This window comes from Erpetoichthys calabaricus, chromosome 6 (assembly GCF_900747795.2).
Source record: "Erpetoichthys calabaricus chromosome 6, fErpCal1.3, whole genome shotgun sequence".
Lineage (NCBI taxonomy): Eukaryota > Metazoa > Chordata > Cladistia > Polypteriformes > Polypteridae > Erpetoichthys > Erpetoichthys calabaricus.
The window spans coordinates 165,369,491-165,395,945 of record NC_041399.2 but is presented as its reverse complement, the minus strand read 5'-3'; the positions used below and the strand labels follow the sequence as shown (position 1 = coordinate 165,395,945).

Below are 26,455 nucleotides of genomic sequence, written 5' to 3'. Positions count from 1 at the left end.
TACAGTAATAATTTGGAAGGAAAAAAAAAAAGGAAGACAATCTTCATATAGTGGGTGGCATGATGGCGTAGTGGGTAGCCCTGCTGCCTCGCAGTTAGGAGTCCTGGGTTTGCTTCCCGGGCCCTCCTTGCGTGGAGTTTGCATGTTCTCCCCATGTTTGCGTGGGTTTCCTCCGGGTACTCTGGTTTCCTCCCACAGTCCAAAGACATGCAGGTTAGGTGCATTGGCGATTCTAAATTGTCCCTAGGGTGTGCTTGGTGTGTGGGAGTGTGCGTGCCCTGCGGTGGGCTGGCATCCTACCCGGGGTTTGTTCCTGCCTTGTGCCCTGTGTTGGCTGGAATTGGCTCCAGCAGACCCCCGTGACCCCTGCTGGTTAGGATATAGTGGGTTGGATAATGGATGGATGGATGGATCTTCATATAGTCAACTGCTGTTGCACTTGGACATTACTTATGAACTATAACTTCGAAGTTGTGCTTCTGACACAAGATTGACAACAACTTCAGTGTCACCAAAAGGTATTTCGCTTACTATTAAGTCCCCTCACTACAGTCATGAACCTCTTCTCTGGATCACAGCTGTGGCAAAACTGTGTATTATTTTGTCTAATTTCACTGTTTAAGCAAGTCCTAGTTAGTTTTATTTATACAGCACATTTAAAAACAACACAAGCCGACCAAAGTGAGCTTCCATAAATACACCGATACATATACATTATATACAGTAAATGCACACATACAAATTTAAAAAGCTAAGGTAAAAAAAAATAGGTTTGTGTCAAGTGGGATTTAAAAGAGACAAACGTTGGTGCTGACCTAATATAAAAAGGTAGACTATTCCAAAAGCACGGTCCCCTCTAAGCTTAAGTCTCAGCACACCCAATAACTTCTGGTCAGAGGACCTCAGCTGGTCATGAAAGAGATTAAGGGTGCAAAAGGTCAGTAAGATAGAAGAGGGATAAAACCATTTGGGGATTTAAAATCCAACAGTAAATTGTAAACACAATCCTGTAGTGAACAGGAAGCCAGTGAAGAGAAGCTAAGATTGATGTGATGTGTTTCAGTTTTCATGTGCCTGTTAGAAGCCTGGCAGCTGTGTTCTGGACTAGCTGAAGACAAGCAATGGATGACTGATTTACTCCAATGTACTGTATAATGAGCTGCAAACAGTCAAGCCGAAAAGAGAAAAACACATGAATTAGTGTGTCAAAATCATGTACAGAAAGCAAGGGCTTGACCTTAGCCAATACCATGAGCTGATAGAAAAAGGCTTTAACAATGGAGTTAATTTGTTTATCAAATCTTGAAGGCATTATCAAAAATCAAACCAAGATTTTTATATCATGTACGTTGTATGTATATTGTTTATTTAATTACAGCAAATTCTCCAACGCCAGATGAAGTGCAAAATCCACACGTTACTACAACCATCTCACCTGTTTACAGAGGTCATGGATCAGGTTTGTCTTGTACATACTGCATAACAGGTTACCTAAAAATGTAATTTGAACACAAACTGTTTTGCCACATTTAATGTGATCATTCACCAACAATCTAGAAAATTATAGGCAAACTTTGAAAATTTTAAATAATGTTTACACAATGCTCTGGCGTAGTTTTAATCAATTCTTATCAAAGGATCTCTATACTGCAACTATTTTCAAACAGCTTTTCCTCACATTGGCTCTTGCTAAATGCTTGTTTGCTTGCTTAGTCTAGAAGAATCTCTTTATCTTTGTGGCATTGTATAGTTTATACTTAATTACTAAGCAAATAGTACACATATTGTAAAATCCAAGCATTTTGATAGTTTTTATATGCTACTCTAATATTCATATTCTGAAATGTATGAGAAAACTAAAATATTCAAGGAGGATAGTCAATATGAACAAGGGAAGTTCATTACAATGATTTTGACTGGGCCAGAGTCTGAACACATATCATTAGATTTATAAAGCAGCAGCAGTAAAAATTGTGTCATTATGACACTCCATTCTTAGCTGTCATAAATAAAATCTTGAAGGTTCTAACTTAAATAAAATGTTCAACTTAGAAAGATGCAAAATTCAGAACAATTTTAATATGTAAAGAACAGGAAAAAACATGCAAAAGAATAATTATCATCAAGAACTTATACTAACAGACTTCTAAAGAAGGAAACTCAAAACTGACCTAATGTATCTTATGTATCTAATATCAAACAACAATATTGCCAAGAAAATTGAATGTGCAGTTGAAAATATGTCCTAAACCCAACTTTTTTTCTCTGTTCTACTCCATTAGGTAACTGAGAGTCCAGGTACCAAGCCAGCAAAATATGATGATATCTGTAAGGAATTGTGTAGATAGCAGCTAAGTGATCAATACTTGCAGTTCTGGTCTGTCTGGTTACAGCAAGTCAGTGTAAAGGATACTTTAAGCATTAGAAGTTGATGTTATTCATATTGACTCAAATATACTATGAAAATGTCTTCTGAAGAAAGAAATTATTGTTCCTCATTTAGTGACTATGCATTACATGAGCTTTAATTCAGTACTGACACATGCTTCATCTAACAGATATTGTCATTCTGGTATAAGCAGTAATACTTGAGGGCCAGGAATAAGCATCTCAACTGACCGTGGTTACCAGACAGATTTTGGTCACAACAGTACTGTTAATCTCAATCTTAACTTTCTGAAAGAAGCAATGAAGTAAACTTTCTAGTATTAGGATATAATAAATGTTACTTTGGAAATGAAAATTATGTCCAGTAAGATTTATGCAATGCAAAACAGGATTAAAACCAATAATGCATCCATAGCATATAGCATTAATAGGAGATGACAGAATAAGGTAAGTGATTTTATTGCAAGAAATGGAAATTACTTCTTATAACCATCTATATCAGTGATTGAATTGTTGCCAGAATAGGAATTTGCTTTCTTTTGTATGTTAATTTTCCACAATAACAAGAGAATAATCTAAATTTACATTCTGCTTCCTTCACGTTATGCCAATCTCAAAAGTTGTTTTAATGGCACTAATACACCTATACAGTAATGAGATCAATCACAAAGAAGGATAAACCAACAATTAGAAAGTATCAAGATGAGAACACGAGTAAGAAACTATTTCTTGAAATAGCAGCAAAATATTCTTAAAATTCAGTGTGAAAAAGTAGAATTGTAGTTTACAATTATATGATTCCTGTTTAGAAATTTTTACATGTAATTATCATTTATAACATAAATGCATAACATTAGAAAACTTTCTATTAGCAAGGAAAAAGTGACAATGTATTTGTTATAATGTACAGTAGTTGTATCAATTAAATTAAATATGAATCCTTAGATATTTAACTATATTCTCCTGATTATGGTGATGTTTTTTTGGTGCAGCCACTTTCAAAACATTGATTTTTAATTTAGGTTTAGCATTTCATATAATCCACAAAACCTTACAAGTTTACATTTTACTTTCCTGAGTCTCCTGTGTTCCATAAGACTCCAGGACTGGCTATGTATTTTTTAAAATGTATTGGAAATGCTTAACATTAGAACACAATTTCACGTGGCAAAAGGCATATTTACCATGTTTACGAAGAAATAAGTTCAACTTAAAAATACTACTCTTATCCTTTAAGGCTATCATGCACTTAAATAGAACTTCTGCTTTGTCTTCTTAGCACTAGTGATACTGACCATAATAGTGTGACTTCCCAATACATGCACTATTAAGTTAAGAATTCAGCTTCAAAAAAAAAAAAAAAATAGAACAATACTGACATCTTGAAAAACAAACAGCTTAATGAGCAGGTCACTGCTTTATTACCTTTGTTTTACACTGCATTGGTTAGAAAAAAACCCCTAGGTAAAATTCAAAATTTAGTATCGAGTATAACCACTGTTAATATTTCTGGTTGGTAATCACTGCATTTGTGGCTATATAGAACACTGTGTGAAATGACCTATTCATCCAAATGAAAAATGAATAAAAGTGCTGCAAGATGTCAACTGTTATACACCGGTTAATAGTCCTCAACAGGACTACACATTCACCCTGGGCTATTAGTGCTCTTTTAGTAAAACGAATTACTGGAAATTGTTTTAATTTTGACTCCTTTATTTTTATTTTCAATGGTGCACTTTGATGCTTTTATTTACTTTTTTGCAAATAATACCCAGAATACAAAAATGGAGATTAAAACAAAGCAAAAGTGATAATGATCAGCTAATCAGTGAATTCCTAAACAGGAGGGGAACAGAAAAACAGAACTACACAAATCAGATCAACATATTAAAAAACGATTCAGCAATTATGACTAAATAAAAACCATTCCTAATGGTTGGAGTCGATCTTTATCATTCATGTCCCCAAAACAAAAATAGATTAATGACAAAATTTCTATGAGTCAAAACCAAAAATCATAGTTATATAAAAAAAATAAACATGATTATTTTCAAGCTTACTAACAGTAAATCAGCAATTATGTATTATATAGCATACAAGTTTAAAGTACACATTTAGCTATACAATCTTAATGGGCATTGAAACAACATTTCTTGAAGGGTTTGAGGATCAAATATTAGTGAACCAAGTAATAACCAACATTTACTTTTGTCAAGCCATTAACATTTCTCACTTAAATTTATTTTCTGATTCAGCACAACTCTGGACCATTAAGAGTGGTATTAACTAGAAAATATTCTATCTCCATTTGCACAACATAAAAGCCCCACAGTTCTCTATGCATTTAATTGAACACTGACTTCAGAATTAACACTAAATGAAAAGAAGACAAGTATCTGTATTTGAGATATAGAAGTACACTACTGTACATCAATCCAAACTGACATAAACACTGAATAATAAACTTAGAGTTAGGCACACTCCAAACATGGAAGCATGGAAGGCTACATTAAAATGAAAAAATAAACCATTAAGTGAATTCTGATAAGGTATTTATTTTTTGAAATCAGATACTCACTCAGTGTGACCTTGAAAGACATTGACAGAGTGTATTGATGGGTCCCTGAAGTCCCAAAGTCTAAATGTTGTATCACGTGAGGAAGTAACTACTAGCCTCTGCGTAGGATGAGTACAGCAGTGAGTTAGCTCTTGATCATGGCCTGTATGAAACAGCAAGAGAAATATTACTTTTAAATTTCCTTTATAAAAATGAAAATATTTCTATACTAACTGACATTCTGTTGCAGCAGAAATAAATTAATTGGCATAATATTGCACTTCAACTCTGTATAAACATTTTTAATAGTAATAATCAAATCTTTAGAAGATCATTGTTCAACAATGTATAATGATTGGTTTTGTTATTTAAATATTCATATGACTATGTTCATTTACAGCCTGAAAAAAATAGGTTACCAGAACCTAATCCTGAAGCTAAACCCAGGTGTGATGCTCAATGGCAAATGTGTGGAGATCAAGTACCCCAGTCAGACAAAAATAAAAAAGCAACATGGAGGCATCATATGTGCTTACCACCCACAAGAAGAAGAGTGAAGTGGCAGGAGCCATGACAGTTGAATAAACAGGCAAGAGTGGGAGAGATTTCATCAAGGAAAATTGGCTCTCAAGAGCCAATAACATTTCTGAAAAGGAAATAGTTAGTTTCATGTGGGAAGTTGAAAAATAACAGCTAGATTCAGCCAGGGCTCACCTCTTCCATTAGAATTGTTTCTGCAGCTGATCAGGGTGGCATTTTTCTTCTATTCTACAATCCCTAAGCGGGAGTGGTGATACACACTAGCTCCAAGTTCAGTGCATCACAGCTGCACTTTGTTATTATGGACAAGATGGTCATCTCAATGTCTCAACACTCAAGCTGTTGTTTATGTATATGCATAATTCATTGTGGTGAAACATTACTGGAATTCTGTGTTAGAACAAACACCATTTTTGAACACAAGGTTTTTCACAAGTATATCTGATACCAAAGTGCTTTGGGTCAATGGTGAATGATTATCTGACCTGAGGCTGTATGTTCTGAACTCTCAGGTAAACGCCGATACTGAGCTGTCAGGTGAACAACACTTGATGATAAGCTGATTCAGATGGGTGGACTGCTCACTAGAAATAGAAGATTCAAATGGGTAGTAATGGGTGGGAGTGATTAATGGATGCTTTAACTTAATTTTGGGAGATATACTGTGTGAACAGATCCCGTTCAACACCTCAGTAGTGAAAGCAAGTACAAAGAGTTATGACAAAAGCTGTTGTTACCCATCATTCATGTGACCCTAGGACACCAGAGATAAGGGAATCTAGAATACTGAAGAAAGAGGTTTTCCGTGCAGTGTTAACAGGAGGGAAACAGAGGTAGCTACAGTGAAAGTTGGTATGTAGGTTTAATAGAATGACTTCTAGATGGTTTAAAAAGGTTCTAACAACCCATTTGCTGACTAAGCAAGTAGGAGGTTGCTTCGGCTGTTCTCGGAATACCATTGAGAAGTGGAAAGAGTACTCCTAAACTCAGTGAATATGTTCTTAGAGGATGAGACAGCGGTAGAAGCATTGTCTTTGATTGGATTCTCCTCTGTGGATGAAGTCACTGCTCTAATAAAAAATGAGAAGACCTCAAAGGTTGATGAGTTCTGATCAAAAATGCTCAAAGAAAAGACAGTGAAATAGCGTTTGGCTAAGGCAATAGACACTGGTAGATAGGGTTGGTCATCTCTGTTTATTAAAAAAATCAAGAGGTGTACTCTAGATACTGAAGATTTACATTTTTCAACTTCCCTAAAAAAGGAATGTAAAAGCCGTGATACACATACAGGTTGAACCTCACATTGATATAAAGCAAAACAGACTCCTCCTTGGCCATGAAATAGTGGACCAAATCTCTCCCCTTTAAAATTGAATTTTCCTAAGCATGTCTATCTATGGTTTGTGGAACTGAAAACACTTATGACGATGTAGTATGTGATATTTTTAAGGAAGGTATTTTAACAGTATATGGTCCCAGCTGTGTAGTTCTGGCTGTGTGCCATTTGGTTCCTGTATTTGCCATACAAGACTTGTATTGTCATACTTGGAATTAAGAAAAGACCACTCAATGTGAGCTAATGACTGTCTTGTCTTCTCTCTTTATTATTCTCAAGGCACAACCACGGTTTGGAGGTTATGCAGTTCAAGAATCAAAACGCTGAAGCTCACTATCTGCGGATGATGTTTATCTTTTAACCTCGTCAGAATGCATCCTCTGACAAATATTGAAACAGTTCACAACTTAGTATCATACACACAAAATGAGAATCAGTTCTTCTAAATCTAAGGTTATGGTCCTTACCCAGAAATGATTAGCATGTACCTTACATGTAAGAGGTAAGTGGCTGCCCCAAGTGGTGGAGCTCAAGTAACTTAGGGATTTACTTACAAATAAGGGTAGAGGTAACTGTGGCAACAGCTAATAAATTGGAGCAGCAACGGTTTTACAAATGTTGTACCATATCAAGCTGGAGAAGCAGGAGTCAAGTGTGTCAGCAAAGCTGTTGATTTACTGGGCAATGTATATCCCCATCCTCATCTATGATCACAGGCTTGTAGTGAGTGAAAGAATGAGATGGTAAGCACAAGTGGCAGAAGTGAGGGTTGCTCAACTTCTCTCCATGACAAAATGCATAGCTTGGAATATGGGAACACCTTGGAGTAGAACTGTTGCTTAACTGGATTGAGAAGGAGACAGCTGTAATGGTTCAGGCATGTAGTTATGGTGGCCCCTAGGTGTGCCCCTCTGGAGGTATATAAGGCATGGCATTATAGAAACAGACCAAGGGACAAATGCACGATATGCTTGAGGAACATCATCTCTTCACTGGAGGAATTTCCTGGGGATGGGCCGGTTGTTTGGCAGGGTGGTTAGGGGGCCTGCTGAGGAGCTCAACAGGAAGAGTGGAATAAAAATAATGATAATGTTTTAGCCAGAGGTTGTGTACAATAATGTCTACATATAGGTTAAATAATTGAATGAGTAAATGAAACAATATCCAAACAGCAAAATAGGATAACTTCCCATATACTAGATTTATACAGCAATAAAACAAAAAATCTTTAGAAATTCCAAATTGAATCCTTTTAAGTGAGTCCAAACACTTCTTCAAAATTATTTGAAGAAAGCATTATTATTCCTTTTATATGATTTTACCTGTAAGAGAATGGACCAGCTCAGACGTTTCCACGTCATAAAGATTAGCTGCTCTGTCCCATGAGGCAGTAACAACTTGCTTTCCTCCAACCAACCAATCTGCCGCAATGACCACACCTTGGTGACTTTTAAGTGTTGTTAAAGGAACACGGATCATTGGACATTCACTAGAGACATCACCATCACCATCTACTTCATCCTTATCAGAGAAATCAACATCATCTTCTGCAGAGACCTGCTAAATGAATAAGAGAAAATTAAAATCTTGAGTAAAGCAAAGAATATCAGTCATTTCTGTAATATAGATTCACAAATTTTTATAGTTATTTATCAAAATTCCTATAAATTATGTCATAAAATATACAGGGTGTGATATACTGTAAATACATATCATAAGTATCATCTTACACTTGTGTCTGTTGTGGGCAGGGGAGCTGGCAATTGCACCATAAACCTCCAGATGTGAGCAGTCTGGTCTCCAGATGCTGTTGGTATTAATACAGAAGAGTGGATAAATTACATTTACCTAACAAATGAGACTTTATTCATCAAGACATTCAACATTTTAATTAGGTACACACATTTTGGCTTGTTACAAGATTACAAATGTAGTGCTAACAACCATTTCAGAAAACCATCATGAACATTAATTAAAATGAATGTAAGCTCTTCACACAGATGCCTTAAGTCTGAAAAACTGATCTTTTAATTAACTCATACCACACTGTAAAGTAAGTGATAAATATGTGCTACTCTGCTTCAGATCAAAGTTGGACAGAAGATTGTTCTTTGTTATGAAAAATCATACCATATATAATTATTTAGTTTCAAAAACATTTTATTCAAATCAGCAAAAATATAAAATAACGATACTTAGATACAAATTACAGTCAGTGAAATTAAAAAAAATCTAGATGAATGGATTATAATATGAAATCTCCCATGAGATTAATCTAAACTTAATCTAAAATAACATTCTTAATGCTCCTTAACCTAGTACTAAGCTGAGTGTAGAGATTATGATGAGAGCATTTAGCACAAGGTAGAAACCAATCCTTAAGAGGACACTAGTCCATTGTGGTAAATATTCATTTACATAAACATACAGTATATACAACAATTATTCTGCTAAACATCCAAACATATATTATAATTGGATTTTTTTATGAATCATCATCATTGGGATATTAGTAGAGCCATTTCTGAAACATTCTGACTCTGACCTTCACTCTGTCAAATAAGTGAACCAGCTGCCATGGCACAACATCAGAGGCTTTAACTCAGGCACTGATATCCAAAGTTCTGATCCCCGTAAGGGGATGCAAAAGTGCGTACACCTGATGAGCCCCAATAAGAGCAAAACACGTTGTGCGCTCTTTGTATTATTTGGCAGATACTGTATCACATATTTTTGAACTGCTTCTTGCAACTGAGAGGATGTGATAGATGTAGGCTGACTGGGTAGGTAACCACCTAAATAATCAGATTGCAATGCAGAACTAAGAATGTAATATTTATATTTAATGTATAATGCTGTATTCAGTGTTCTTATTTTCTGTCTACTGTTGGTATTTGACACTTGTCACTTGTGTATGAGCGGTGTTGCACTATAAGGTGGGGGCTACATTACTGAGACAGCTCAGCAGTCTCTGCGTGCACATGAATGGGAGTTCTATTATTTCAAGCTGTAAAGAGTTGCTTCTGAGGGTCTTTGCAATCCAAACGTTGTACATTTTTTGCTGATCACTGGCAGTTACCACAGTGCAACAAGTACGACCTTAGATGGATTGAAGTGTGATTCTACAATAAAACACTTACTGTAGTTGTCAGGGTTTGTACTGTGGATGGGTGAGGGGTAGTGGTGGTTTCATGGATGACCATCGGCAGCATCCACATTGCAAAATGGGATGGATCATGGTCTAATTCAACAATAAAATAACTAGACTTTACAGACATGCAAGTAATTTTAATGCAATTAGGAATTACATTTTGTTCTGTACATTCAATAAAAACAGGAAGCCTTGTAATGTACTGACATATAATGTCTAAAGTCAGCATTTACTGTAGTACTGAAGTACTACTAGTACTGAAACAAGACTCACACGTAGCAAAAGAAAAGTACCTAGAATTTACTTATACTCTCTCGACCTCCAAAAGTGGCTTAAAAGGAAGTGGGAATATATATGAACATAGAAAGAGAGCACACAGAGACAAGGAAATACTAAACAAGCAACTACTTATTTCTAATCTATACAAGGAAAACAGTGACTGAGACAATCCTTTTTAATGTTTGTTAGTTTTAAAAACTGCAAATGAATAAGTGGCAACTGTTGCATTATCAAAACAAGTTTAGCAATAGAAAAAAGCTTAATCTACTATAAAAAAGAGGAAGTGGTACCGTGGGTATTTGACCAGTCTTTATACAATGCAGCCAAAGTTAATGGTGATAGTTTAACTATTACAATAAACAATAATATGTGTAAGTGCATTACTGCTTTATTTAGTATGAAGTAATAATGCAGAAAGGATTAAACACACACACTGCCATACTGTCTTACTGTATTTATAAATTAAGATGGCAACAAAATTTAAAATCACAAGCTTTATTACAATTGGCATAATGAATATTACAGAGCAGAAACATTCTAATGTAAAACAATTAACAAGAAAACAACTGCACAACAAACTTGAAAAATACAAAAACTGTCGGCACACACAATAGAAGCACAATCTGTTAACAGATTACAGCACAATACCTTTTCTCATTCCTGCATAATATGTTGGGAACTGGACGCCAGATTTGCTGTCTCTTCTGTATTTTACTGCTTTTGTCCACTTAGAAAAAAATCACAGTTTTTCGAAACTGGCTCAACATGAGTGGAGATGGACATGTGCGTATACCTCAATATGCTCTGCAATGGACTAGTGTATATTACGTGTTAGGCCTTCTTAGCACCTTGTTGATACATGAAAGCATTTCTCAGAAACAATTTTCAGACAGATTCAAGTATATATTCTGCATAGTGGAAAAGTTAAACAAATACAGCAGAGCAGTCCTACTTCAAAGCATTGTACCAATATAATGAGCAATGTTTGTCAGTGAAAGATTAATTTAACTCCAACACAATACCAATCTAAAATTTATCACAAGCCATTTTCCAATTATTTTTCTGCTTTATGAAATTAGATTTTTAGAACTACAACTCCACCTGTGGCTTAAAATGTACTTTGTTAATGATAACACAAATATACAATTATTTCCAACATAACAGTGATACTGCATCTGAAAAAGAATAGTATTTTAAACTCAGTGGTACTTGACTCTGGCTGATACTATACCTTATGTACTCATACTTGGATGGGTAAATAAAAAGTAATATAAATAGACTGTCCTACTGTATTTTTCTGAATAAATGCCACACCCATGTATATCCTGTACAATTTATCGCTTTTAAAAAAAAAATTATATAACCTGCACGTTTGCTGTCTTTCATTAAAAAGAATACACAGTACATAACCAGAACACCTGAACAAATTAATCTACAACTAACAATAGCATGTGCAAATTATGGTACATTTTGTAACTGTGGCGTTGCTTACCATAAAAGTTATTCATTATTGGACAACAGCATTGCCTCAGGAAAACAGCATTTTGAAATAAAATAAACAATATTCTTCATCAAAATGATATTTTGGTACTGTTGATGTGAAGCTCTGTGATATCTGCCGCAAGCAAGTCAGGAAATGACACACTCTTTGACTGTTACAGTATTATTACATGAACCTGTAACCAGTACGTTTAAGTCCAGTTTGGATAGTATTATATGCAAAGGCATCAAGGTGGAGTATGACTTGCATTCATTGAACTCTGAAAAAGACTTAATTCGGCCACCTACAACAGCCACCTGCTCCCAAAAGGAGGCACTGATGTTTACGAACTACACTAAGTACTCGCCTTTCCGTGTCATGAGGCAGATTCAATAGGGTGGAATTTCTAAACAGGATTTCTTTATCACCTTCCTGCTCCATCAACATGTCAGACAGGCCTTTCACTAATGAAAAAAATTGACTGTTTAGAAGCTTCGGTGACCACTGCCAAAGTCTTCCAATCGGCTGCCTGCTGTATGATAACCTGGCAAACCAAAGACTTCACATTTGCTGCATCGGTATTCATGTTTAGGAATTGAACAGACACAGTTACTATGCACTTTTATATGTACAGCTGAAACCCAAAAAAAACCAAAAAAACAATTTACTCACTCAAAGGCAAATTGGTACCTAAGTCTATGCAGGTCTACTAGGGCTGTCAAGTTAAATGTATTCTTACTCGAATATATTGTACTTGAATGTTAAAACTGATAATAGAATGTATTTAAAATATTTCTTCTCACACTAATTTCCACATTGTATTACTCAAGACCTGCTATGTCTATTCACATTTTTGAGCTGCTAAAGGAGGAAATCTTTAGTAAAACAGACAGCCTTCTGCTCTTAAACACGTTCATTCAGAGCATTTGGGAGCTGATTTTTCTAACTCTGCTGATCTGCTCTTGGATAACAGCATTGTGAAAGTCACTCTTCCACTTGAGATCTCTAATTTACTGCTTCTTTATGCTTTAGCTGTTAAGAATCCAAGTATGCAAATACGATCTTGTTTTCCCCATTACGTACAATAGGAAATAACTGCCATATTTATGACTTTTATTTTCTTATTATAACATCACCTTTTAAAAGAGTCCTTTCAGCAGTGCACATTTTATTTACCTTTGCCAGCATTCAGTTTAACACACAGTCTGCACAAAAGCCAACTGCTCACTTAACGTGCATTGCCTAAAGAAATATTAATATTCATGTTATTATTATTATTTTAACTAGTCATTTGGCCCATTACAATAATGGGCGCTAGAACAGTAGTGCATAAACATTAGTAGGAACAGTCTATATTAAATGGCAAGGGACTTTGACCTCATTCTTTTTGTTGGTCGTATTTTTCTTTCTCTCAGCCTTTCTTTTGTTGATGTTTACTTGCTGAGCTGACCGTTCTTCATGGCTGCCGCCGTGTATTGTGTGTCTTTAATTTTCTGTGACAGTAATACTGTCTTGTACAGCTCTATTCAAGAAGGGCGCGCACAAAAAGGCGAACTTCAAAAGGGCGACCTCAATTGAGTGCGGCGAATAAAGGGCGTTCGTAGATAATTTAGTTCAAATGGCTCTGGAATATGTGAAGAGCAACAAAGGTGCAGATCTTTATTTACACGCGCCTTTATTCACTGCGCCCAATTGAGGTCGCCCTTTTGAGGCTCGCCTTTTTGTGCGTGCCCTTATTGAAGGATGCCTGTGCGCGCCCTTATTGAAGGATACCGTCTTATATGTCCACTGGCTTGTACGTCCGTATATACCTTTAATTTTCTCTGGCAGTAATACAGGCATGCGCGTCGGTAATAAGCCTTTAATCTCCTCTGACAGTAATACTGGCTTGTATGTGGCTGTAATATGCATCACTGTATTGTGTACCTTTAATTTCCTGTCGCAGTAATACTGGTTTGTATTTCCGTAAAACGCCTCTAACTTTCTCTGACAGTAATATCGCGCATCGCACCGTGCCCCGCGCATGCGCACTTCACCAGAAGACACCCACACACGGACACCTGGACGCACATACAGTGGTGTGAAAAACTATTTGCCCCCTTCCTGATTTCTTATTCTTTTGCATGTTTGTCACACAAAATGTTTCTGATCATCAAACACATTTAACCATTAGTCAAATATAACACAAGTAAACACAAAATGCAGTTTGTAAATGGTGGTTTTTATTATTTAGGGAGAAAAAAAATCCAAACCTACATGGCCCTGTGTGAAAAAGTAATTGCCCCCCTGAACCTAATAACTGGTTGGGCCACCCTTAGCAGCAATAACTGCAATCAAGCGTTTGCGATAACTTGCAATGAGTCTTTTACAGCTCTATGGAGGAATTTTGGCCCACTCATCTTTGCAAAATTGTTGTAATTCAGCTTTACTTGAGGGTTTTCTAGCATGAACCGCCTTTTTAAGGTCATGCCATAGCATCTCAATTGGATTCAGGTCAGGACTTTGACTAGGCCACTCTCAAGTCTTCATTTTGTTTTTCTTCAGCCATTCAGAGGTGGATTTGCTGGTGTGTTTTGGGTCATTGTCCTGTTGCAGCACCCAAGATCGCTTCAGCTTGAGTTGACGAACAGATGGCCGGACATTCTCCTTCAGGATTTTTTGGTAGACAGTAGAATTCATGGTTCCATCTATCACAGCAAGCCTTCCAGGTCCTGAAGCAGCAAAACAACCCCAGACCATCACACTACCACCACCATATTTTACTGTTGGTATGATGTTCTTTTTCTGAAATGCTGTGTTCCTTTTACGCCAGATGTAACGGGACATTTGCCTTCCAAAAAGTTCAACTTTTGTCTCATCAGTCCACAAAGTATTTTTCCAAAAGTCTTGGCAATCATTGAGATGTTTCTTAGCAAAATTGAGACGAGCCCTAATGTTCTTTTTGCTTAACAGTGGTTTACGTCTTGGAAATCTGCCATGCAGGCCATTTTTGCCCAGTCTCTTTCTTATGGTGGAGTCGTGAACACTGACCTTAATTGAGGCAAGTGAGGCCTGCAGTTCTTTAGACGTTGTCCTGGGGTCTTTTGTGACCTCTCGGATGAGTCGTCTCTGCGCTCTTGGGGTAATTTTGGTCGGCCGGCCACTCCTGGAAGGTTCACCACTGTTCCATGTTTTTGCCATTTGTGGATAATGGCTCTCACTGTGGTTCGCTGGAGTCCCAAAGCTTTAGAAATGGCTTTATAACCTTTACCAGACTGATAGATCTCAATTACTTCTGTTCTCATTTGTTCCTGAATTTCTTTGGATCTTGGCATGATGTCTAGCTTTTGAGGTGCTTTTGGTCTACTTCTCTGTGTCAGGCAGCTCCTATTTAAGTGATTTCTTGATTGAAACAGGTGTGGCAGTAATCAGGCCTGGGGGTGGCTACGGAAATTGAACTCAGGTGTGATACACCACAGTTAGGTTATTTTTTAACAAGGGGGCAATTACTTTTTCACACAGGGCCATGTAGGTTTGGATTTTTTTTCTCCCTAAATAATAAAAACCATCATTTAAAAACTGCATTTTGTGTTTACTTGTGTTATATTTGACTAATGGTTAAACGTGTTTGATGATCAGAAACATTTTGTGTGACAGACATGCAAAAGAATAAGAAATCAGGAAGGGGGCAAATAGTTTTTCACACCACTGTATATATAGATTAAGCAACATGAAGAGCAGTTTATGTTAGTTTAGTATGTCAGTTCTTGAATACCTGCTGCCACCCATAGCAATAATAAGTGCTGAACTGGCTTATTGAGTTAAAGTCAAGGCCAGAATGCTTTCTCAGCTACCAATGATTATTTTTTTGCTTATTTTATTATATCCTTCCATTAAGCCACAGAAATAATTGTGGCCTTTGCTTCGTCTGGTTTACTTTAAACTTTTGTTAAGTGTTATTAACTTAATCGTTACCTGATAAATATTCAAACTAGTTTTAGAAATTATTTGTAAACTGCTTTAAAATAAAAGTATTGTTAAGTAAATAATGCTAATGTAGCACTGCCAAGTGGGGGCTTATGTAGAATATACAAAAAATTACAGAACAACAATACACATGCAACAGGTCATGAACCTGGCTCATTGTTTATTGAACAGGCTGAAACTGATACTTTATAGTACATAATTGTACATCCCCCTCTTAGACTGAAATAATCAGTTAAAAATTGTTCAATATTTAGACATTAATAGTCTGTCTGCACTGTTACACTAATAATGAGTTTTGCAGATGTGTGAGGGAAAAGATATAATAAAATTTTTTTCATATTTGTCCATTGATGTCATGTCCGTTTATCTGAGTGAAACAGCTCGGTTCCCACTGGATCAGTTTTATGACTTAAAGAGATGTACTTTGCACTTTATTTTTCAATGAAGAGAGTGCATACAAGCTGCAAGATACTGCAGGACAGGACACACGTACTTCACTCAACCCCTAAAAGAGTCATACTGCAATGTGTTCAAGGGAATGAACAATGTTTTTGAAATAGAAAGACACTCTAATTCATAATAGAAAAAGGAACAACAGAAAAAAATTGATGAGAACAGGCTATTTAGCCTAACAAAGCTTGCCAATACGATCCAACTAATTCCTACAAAACAGCATCAAGTGGAGGTTTGAGAGTCTTATTGTTCACTACATTACTTGGTAACCTATTCCACTTGTTTATAATTCTCTGTGTGAAGAAAAACTTCCTGATGTTTGTGCAAAATTCACCCTTAACATGTTTCCAACTGTGTCCCAAAGTTCTTGTTGAACTAATTTTAAAGTAGCCACCAGAATTCACTGTGCTAATTCCTTTCATAATTTTAAACACTTCAATCATGCTCACCTCTTAATTTCTCTTTGCTTAAATTGAAAATGTTTCAGCACCTTTAATTTTCCTCATAACTCATTCCTTGCAGTCTGGAATCAGCCTAGTCTCTCTTTTCTGGACATTTTCTTGCACAGCTTTGTCTTTATGTAGCCTGGAGACCAAAACTGTACACAATCCTCCAGATGAGGCTTCACCAGTGGGTTAAAAAACTTAAGCATAACCTCCTTTGACTTGTACTCCACACATTGTGATATATAACCAAATATTCTGTTGGCCTTCTTAATGGATTCTGAAGAGTGTGTGGAAATTTTATGTGAGATACGAAGAAGGCAGCTTCGCCAGCGTTTATGTGTCAGAACCCTTTTGGGGGGGGGGGGGGGGGGGGCGTTAGTATGCATCGACTGCGAGAATGAAAAGTGAATTAAACAAACAAAAAAAAAAAGCTAACCTTTACCAGTATCTCACATAAAATTTTCACACCTGATCTGACGCTGTTCGTTTTCAAATAATATTGCATTAGTGCGATGAAGTTTTCACATATATTGTCTCTTTCAGGTGTGTAATAGAAACCACAGCATAGAGAGAAGTGAGTACATTGCTTCTTACAGGAAAAAGTGATGGAAAAAGTGCATTGGTACGAGAATGCAGTCATGAGTATACTGCAGTCTTTATGTGAAAACAGCATAAATAATGTGAAATCATTCTCTCCTCTGCATGTCCTGGAGTACAAAAGAAACAGCATACAGCAACATGTGGGGACTGGCAGGAACACTCAATAACACTGAATAAAAAGAAAATCAAGTGACGGTGAGATACGAAGGAAGGCAGCTTCGCCAGCGTTTATGTGTCAGAACCCTTTTGGGGGGGGGGGGCGCGTTAGTATGCATCGACTGTGAGAATGAAAAGTGAATTAAAAAAAAAAAAAAAAAAGCTAACCTTTACCAGTATCATAAGTTACACCGGCTGTTACAGACTGAAATGAAATTTATGTTGTTATTCTAAAATTGTAAGAATAAGAGCAGATCATTTCTTGAAGTGGAGCCGTGCGGGATCGAACTCGCCACCCTCTGATCCCAGTCAGGAGCTGATACCATTACGCCACCGCGGCAGTTGTAGTAAGAGTGTCAATGTGGCATGCTAACGCGGCTTTTTTTTTTTGTGCAGTTATACTTTTGAAGAAAAGCGCACGTGTTCTCTTATTTGTACCTTTTGTGAAAGTGTTTCTTTGATATATGGACTTCAGGCTTCATACGTTATATAGTTTATGCCTACATTTTGTCATTTACTATTTAGAATATGAAAAACGTTTCTGTTTTAAAAATGTGTTTGCACAGACTACTACTATACTGTAGAAACGGAACACACATGAAATGCGTGTATTCCAAATAATGCTCGAATTATTTCCACTGTAAAACTCCACTTCAATCCCAAATAATCAAATCAAGGCAAGGCATGAGCTAGGAGTTCATTCTAAGTCAGTGGGGGGGATGGAATAGCTGGCTGCTAGTAGCTTTTGTTTATCAGCACATTTAGATGACAAAAGACTCTGGCGGAGATGTGCAAACGGCTTTAAGACGCGATTTAAGGTGGGACGGATTTATGAGTTTTTTCGTAGGCTCTGGTAATTCTAGTGTTAAATGATTCAATATCGATTCTTAAAGTCTCAAGATTGATGTCAGGAATCTCTGTCCTGCTCAATTACTATATGTAGCTTTTTTCTTATCTTTGTTTTTGCTATCTGATCCAGTAGATGTTGCTAATGTGCCTGTTAAGGCTTTCTACAGAAAAAACACTTTACTGTCTTGCATAAATTGGTGTTTCTTCAACACATAAGTCAGAAGTGTGGGACATCTGAAAATCCAGGGCAGCAGATTCCTACATGACAATCACACATTAAAAATAACTGGACACCTGTAGTGGATGTGTCGTAGACAACAGTGGTGCATGTTAGTCATGCCGGAAGCAACCTTACTGCTTATACATAGAGCTGCTGAGATGACTCACTGTTGCTACAAAAACCTTTCTAGCATTTTCAATGCGCTGTTCCATTGCATGACCGCATCAATCAGTAATTTGTATGCTGGCAAGTCCAATAAATGTTGCTTCTCTTTAAGCGTGGGACTAGCTGTACTGCTGCTATGGAAAAAGTTTGCTATGTGCCTCACCTGGCAAAGCAAGCGGGCAACTGTTGGAATTTTCAGAGCAGCACGCGATACAAAAGTGAGCGTGTGTTTAAAGCAGCCCCACTTGAAGTAGCTCCATAATAACGGTGTTATCAGTTACAATGGCCGGTTCTTTTTCTTTTATGTTCCATTCATTCAATACAGCTGTCAACAGGCATCAGCTCTAGATCCTCATTTTAAAATGCTTGCTTTTTGTCTGATGTCTGTGAGGACACATTTTCGAGACTGATTAATGTGACTGCCACAAGTAAGCAACTTAACACTTACAGAAAGGCACACTTCTTTAATTTTGACTAATTCAATATTATTTTAAATGTCTTATAGGTGAATAAACATTTAATTTAAGGGTGTCTACATGGAGATTCATAACACATGAATATGTAATTGAATAACATTCTTATTATTTAAGAAGCAATATATTATTATTTTATAATAATATTATTTGCAGGATGATATATTTTATAAAACAAGGAGCATCCCATAATATGTGTGGACTCTGATGTGCCGATATATGTTTTAAATTATGGTGAATTCTGAATGAGTGCAGTGCTGCTAAAAAGTTTTTTTTTTTTTTAAACAGCAATGATATTTTGTTCCAGATCTTCTAAATACTGATGTTAACTGTTCATTACTAATCAAGTATTTTTTCTTAAATATCATTCCATGCTTATGCATATGAAGTCACTCTGTAGACACCCTTCAGGTAAAGCGCTACTGAAATTTGTCACATTATACTAATGTTATCTACAGTGGTGTGAAAAACTATTTGTCCCCTTCCTGATTTCTTATTCTTTTGCATGTTTGTCACACAAAATGTTTCTGATCATCAAACACATTTAACCATTAGTCAAATATAACACAAGTAAACACAAAATGCAGTTTGTAAATGGTGGTTTTTATTATTTAGGGAGAAAAAAAAATCCAAACCTACATGGCCCTGTGTGAAAAAGTAATTGCCCCCCTGAACCTAATAACTGGTTGGGCCACCCTTAGCAGCAATAACTGCAATCAAGCGTTTGCGATAACTTGCAATGAGTCTTTTACAGCGCTCTGGAGGAATTTTGGCCCACTCATCTTTGCAAAATTGTTGTAATTCAGCTTTATTTGAGGGTTTTCTAGCATGAACCGCCTTTTTAAGGTCATGCCATAGCATCTCAATTGGATTCAGGTCAGGACTTTGACTAGGCCACTCCAAAGTCTTCATTTTGTTTTTCTTCAGCCATTCAGAGGTGGATTTGCTGGTGTGTTTTGGGTCATTGTCCTGTTGCAGCACCCAAGATCGCTTCAGCTTGAGTTGACGAACAGATGGCCGGACATTCTCCTTCAGGATTTTTTGGTAGACAGTAGAATTCATGGTTCCATCTATCACAGCAAGCCTTCCAGGTCCTGAAGCAGCAAAACAACCCCAGACCATCACACTACCACCACCATATTTTACTGTTGGTATGATGTTCTTTTTCTGAAATGCTGTGTTCCTTTTACGCCAGATGTAACGAGACATTTGCCTTCCAAAAAGTTCAACTTTTGTCTCATCAGTCCACAAGGTATTTTCCCAAAAGTCTTGGCAATCATTGAGATGTTTCTTAGCAAAATTGAGACGAGCCCTAATGTTCTTTTTGCTTAACAGTGGTTTGCGTCTTGGAAATCTGCCATGCAGGCCGTTTTTGCCCAGTCTCTTTCTTATGGTGGAGTCGTGAACACTGACCTTAATTGAGGCAAGTGAGGCCTGCAGTTCTTTAGACGTTGTCCTGGGGTCTTTTGTGGCCTCTCGGATGAGTCGTCTCTGCGCTCTTGGGGTAATTTTGGTCGGCCGGCCACTCCTGGGAAGGTTCACCACTGTTCCATGTTTTTGCCATTTGTGGATAATGGCTCTCACTGTGGTTCGCTGGAGTCCCAAAGCTTTAGAAATGGCTTTATAACCTTTACCAGACTGATAGATCTCAATTACTTCTGTTCTCATTTGTTCCTGAATTTCTTTGGATCTTGGCATGATGTCTAGCTTTTGAGGTGCTTTTGGTCTACTTCTCTGTGTCAGGCAGCTCCTATTTAAGTGATTTCTTGATTGAAACAGGTGTGGCAGTAATCAGGCCTGGGGGTGGCTACGGAAATTGAACTCAGGTGTGATACACCACAGTTAGGTTATTTTTTAACAAGGGGGCAATTACTTTTTCACACAGGGCCATGTAGGTTTGGATTTTTTTTCTCCCTAAATAATAAAAACCATCATTTAAAAACTGCATTTTGTGTTTACTTGTGTTATATTTGACTAATGGTTAAATGTGTTTGATGATCAGAAACATTTTGTGTGACAAACATGCAAAAGAATAAGAAATCAGGAAGGGGGCAAATAGTTTTTCACACCACTGTATGTATGGTTAAGTAATTCCTAATAAAGCCACCACTTCAAATATATCAGTGCTTATTGTGAATTTCCCATTGGGATTAATAAAGTATCTATCTATCTATCTATCTATCTATCTATCTATCTATCTATCTATCTATCTATCTATCTATCTATCTATCTATCTATCTATCTATCTATCTATCTATCTATCTATCTATCTATCTATCTATCTATCTATCTATCTATCTATTCAGTCAAGATAAAATCGCTATTGAACTGAATTGGGGCATTGTGAATAAGGATTGTATCAGAATTGAATCAAATTGGGATATCACTGGTTATACTCAGCCCTAGTATAAACACTTCACTCATGTCTCCTATTAATCACCTTTTACCTTCACAAAATATTAAAAGATTACTTGTTCCCAAAAATGAACAAGTTTCAGAATGACATTAAATTTAAGTGATATCTTTACATACACTTTTCTCATTATCATGATATATTTTAGGGGATCATCACAAACTGGTAGCAGCAAATATTCCAATGAACATTTTGATGGCTTTTCTGATATATGCAATTACAGAGTTTCAATTTCAATTACAAGATTTGTCGTAATTACTAGTATTATAATTTTGACTTTAATTATTTATTATCAAACACTAAACAGGTTCCAGTGCAGTCTGCAGCCAGTCTGCCATTCATTTGAAAACTGGCAACAAATATAATCTGGAAACATTTTCTGATCATCAATGCGTGAAAAGGCATTGATGTAAAGCCAAGAGGGAAAAAAAAGCTTTTCTGATTTAGAGATGTGGATAACAGATTCATCTTAAAAAAGGAGTCTTGTATACATCGTCTCGTAATCTTTCATTGCAGAGAGAATGAGAATTATTTTTACAAACATACAGATATGATGCATTCTTATAACCACTTTTTGCTGTCTGATATATTATTGGGTAAAGCATATGTGTCCTCCATATGATGCTAAACTGTATCCAGCCCTGCAAACAGTCCTACAACTTGCAGGGAAAACTTGGGGGTTTGCAGTAGGATTAGCACACTAGCTACTGTAAAAACTTCAAGCAGCTCCAAAATGGCAGACAGGACTCCTTGCTGATCTCCGCAGGAGTATCTCTGCTGCAGCTGTCCACAGGAAGGATGCTCGTATTATGAAGGGGATGAGGGGAAGCACTCGGGAGCATCATCCCCGAAAGAGTCGAAATTGCCAGAGAGCCAATGGGGTCAGGCCTGTTGGGGATTGGGACTGATGTGGTGCTGAGACATCGCCCACTGCACAGCACTTGGGTCATAATTTGTAGCAGCCCATCTGGGTTGGCGCGTGGAACATCTTGTCTCTCTGGCATGACAACCATCTTCCTTTGCTGTCTGAGAACTTCATAAACCTCAGCATTTCAGTTGTGGCACTCTCTGAGGTACGTGGACCAGATACCGGGATGAGTTTGCACGCAGGTTGAGTGAGGAACGTGCAGACTTAGGTGAGACTACCAATCTTAATGTCATGTGGGAGGCCTTTTGTGATAAGACCATGAAGGTTGCTAAGGGTTGTGTTGGTGTTGCCGGCGTTCCCAGAAGGAGGTATTTCATCTTGCAGGGCACCCTGGATATTAACGAGAGGAGTCACCGTGCTGGGCTTGATGGCAAATTCTGTCTCCGAAAAGGATGCCTGTGAGGGCTCTGAGTGCAGATGAGGAGGTGTTTGTTAGAGGAATATGTGAGCAACTGACACACCATCTATAGTCTAGTGACCCACATCCCGTTTACAGAGGAATTAAAGCATAATGCACATCCAAATCTGTTCCTCAGGGTGTCGCAGTCATGGTGCATAATGGAATGGTCCTTATGGATGAGGCTATAGTTGTGACCCACTGGCCTGGCTACTTAGAAAAGCTGTTTAGAGCCGATCACCTGGCTAGGATGTTGGGAATCTCGGTCCACGGTTCTTGAGGCTGATGATCCTCCAATGAGCTGTGAATCACCCAGTCTCACAAAGATTGCTCAAGTGGTGAACCAACTGAGGGTATGGAAGGCTGCAGGGATCTGTGGTATCTGCAGTGAAATTCTCCAAGGTGGTGGTAAGGCTGTCCTCCTGGCATTGCAAGCTATCTTTGCTTCCATTTGGGAGATAGGTGGTATCACAACTGACTGGAAAACGGAACTGTCACTCCTACCTGGAAGGGTGATCACCTGGATCGCGCCAACTACAGGGGGATAACATTGCTCTCGGTACAGGGTCATCCTCAGTAGGATCAGTGATCACATACTCACCTACCAGCAACCGGAGAAATGTGATTTTATGCCTAAGAAGTCTACCATCAACTGCATCCTGGCACTGAGGATTCTCATCAAGCGCAAACACGAATATTAGCTGAGTTTCTTTGCATCCTCAATTTTTGTAAAGTGTGTGACTCAGTTGATCGAGCTGCCCTGTGGAACATCCTGAGACTTCGCGGGATCTGCCCAGAGTCACTAAATGTCATGGCCAGCCTGTACACTGGTACTGTGAGTGGCGGGCAGACTGGAGGCATAACCTCTGCATTTTTTTTCAGTTGATTCTGGTGTCCTTGCTCCTACCCTGTTCAATGCTTGCATGGACTAGGTGTTGGGGTCCAGCAGCTGTGAGGCATCAGTTGGTGAAGAAAGATTCACTGATCTTGACTTTGCCACATATGCTGTGATCTTTGTGGTGAATGGAGGTTCTGATTGGGCCTCTTGAGGGACTGAGTGAGGAGTCTGAGAGTCTGGGCTTGCGAGTGTCATGGATAAACACCAAGATCTAGGTCTTTAATGAACTCTTGGGCATAGCCATCATCAGTTGGTCTGTTTGCGGAATTTACATACCTCAGCTGCAACATTCATGTCTGTAATGACTCTTTCCATCAAGTCAGTAGATGGACTGGAAGAACAGGGGGGTCATGAGGTTGCTGGAAAGGGGTGTGTGGCACTCTAGATATCTATGTAAATGGTCCAAGTCTTTAGAGTCCTGGTGCTTCATGTTTTGCTATATGGTTGCAAGACATGCACATTGTGCAGTGAACTGAGATGAAGACTGGACTCCTTCGGTAATGTGTCTCTTCGGATAATCCTTGAGAACCGCTGGTTTGACTTTGTGTTGAATGAGCAGTTGTTCATGGAGCCCCAAATGAGGCACATTACCTGCATTGTGAGGGAGCATCAGTTATGGCACTACAACTATATTGCGAGATTCCCCTGAGGGTGATCTGGCTCACAGGATCCTCATTGTTGAGGACATGAGTGGCTGGAGCGGGCCAAGAAGACGTCCATATAACACCTGGCGGTGACAGATAGATGGTTATTTCTGGATGGTGGGACTGAACTTCATGTCTGCCCTCTGGATTTACCAACTGGGATCCCAAGCTGTTTTGTTGGGTGTTGGGTGCGGCAACACACTGTACCAATGCATGCTCCCCAACTTGACCTTAGGCATAACTGCAATCATGTTTAGACTGTTCACCACAGCTATACCTACTCTGTGACAAATAAACAAAACCACAGGATATGCACACTAGGGCGCTTCGCTCACCAACCCCTGTGTTTGGTTTTCCGGATACACACTTTAAAAATTTTTTTTTCTTTGAATTGTTGCTATTTTATTAGTTTCACTTTTATTTCAGAACTTCTGTAAAAACAATATTTGGAATCTTTGGAGTCCCAATATGCTGAATCTTTTAAATGAGGTCAGTGAGACATGTTGTTGTGATGTAAGATTTTGCATATAACTTGATAAACATTTTGTATGTCTTTATTTGTAATTTAGGCAAAGCAATGTGATTTAGTGTTACATTAGTGAGTGTTCACCCCCACCCCCTTTAGGAATGGGTCTCTCTGAATTTTACGACAGAGTTGGGGGAGGGTGGGTGTGCCTTAAAGCAGTTTGGCGAGTGTTTCTCTGCTAAAGTCTTTCAACACCCGCAAGAAAGCCATAAAGATATATGGTCTTGGGGGTAGCAGGTTTTAAGATGTTGTATTCCCCTATTGGTCTGAAGTATGGCAGTTTGGAATTGGCTTGGATCAGAAGCTTTTAAGTACCATGATGTCGTATTGGCTGTAGGGGTTGGACAGAGAATCTATAAATCTGCTTGTTCAACCACATTCTCGCTCTCTTACTAACCAACATATGATGAAGAATTATCTCTCTTATTAACATCTGATGAAGACCATCACACCATGAACTGAAAGGACAAAACAATGGAGACCACAGCTCGGTAGCCATTTTGGAACTAAAGAGACTAGAGACATTTTAAATAACTAACAAGTCTGTGTGCCGCCTGAACTACACATCACCATTTAATCAGGTTGTATGGTTGCCAATATTCAAATGTACTTTGCATATTGTTATTATTTATGAATATTATCAATAATACATTATTTTATGTGTAACTTAACACCTGCTTGTCTTTTTACTACACCTAATTGCCTGAGGTTATAGATACAGAAGGGAAGGTGGGGATAAGTTATATACTATAATACCTTATAAACAGTGGTAAGTCTGTGGGATTAGGCATTCTGACAAAGGCTACTTGTTAATAATACAATAGGGGAAAGTAGAGTAATATATTACTCTACCAACACAAAACACATGTGTTTAATGACTTTGTACCATAATTCAGGATAGGTTTCTCTGTTTGGAATTTTAGTACAGACAAAATGATCTAATTCATCAGCAGTTAATAATTTTTTTTGCAAAGTAACCAATAAATGCATGTGAGGTAAACCACGTTTTTGAAATTCTCTGACTTAAACTTCAAAGCCTTACAATATTTACATACTTCTGACATATCACCTATGTCCATATATTCGATCGCTATTCGCCTTTTCATTATTTCTCCGAGTAATAATTTCTCTTTATTGCGCTAATGCGCATGTTTACTGTCTTTGTTTTGACACTGTTGTTTTTTTCTGCTTTCATATTCTGTATCTTGCTCAGCATGTGTTATCGCTCATACGTTTTTTTTGAGTCTTTTGAATATCAGTTTTCATTATCTCTAACCTGCTCTGCATGTGTTTGGCCCCCCTGTTTTTTAACCTCTTTATGATGTTTTACTTTGTTTTCTACTCTGTCTTTTATTTCTGACCTTGCTTTGTCCTGCCATTTTTTCAATGACACCTGGTCCGTGGTGATTATTTTCCCTTTTTCGAGTAATAATTAAAAAAAAAAAAAAGTTTGTTTGTGCTACTGCAATCTTTACTTTCTTTTTTATTCTAATTTTCCTGCTTTCATATTCTTTAACTTTCTCCACATTTGTATTGCGCCTATGTTTTTTTTTTTTTTGAGCCTTTCGAATTCCATTGCTTTCATAA

General features: G+C 37.5%; 1 protein-coding gene across 3 annotated transcripts in view; it reads right to left on the bottom strand.

Annotated features, from left to right (window-relative positions):
• Window positions 1-26,455, bottom strand: part of wdr37 (WD repeat domain 37) — a 175,743-nt gene that overhangs the window by 52,196 nt on the left and 97,092 nt on the right. For 2 of the 3 annotated variants that reach the window (XM_051929340.1, XM_028804095.2), the window contains 3 exons: window positions 8,555-8,631; window positions 8,147-8,384; window positions 4,970-5,111 (listed from right to left, as the gene is read on the bottom strand). In XM_051929340.1, coding sequence (XP_051785300.1) covers window positions 4,970-5,111; window positions 8,147-8,384; window positions 8,555-8,631 — 457 coding nt within the window. The remainder of the gene's footprint in view (window positions 1-4,969; window positions 5,112-8,146; window positions 8,385-8,554; window positions 8,632-26,455) is intronic. The other variant, XM_028804096.2, reaches the window with a different exon arrangement.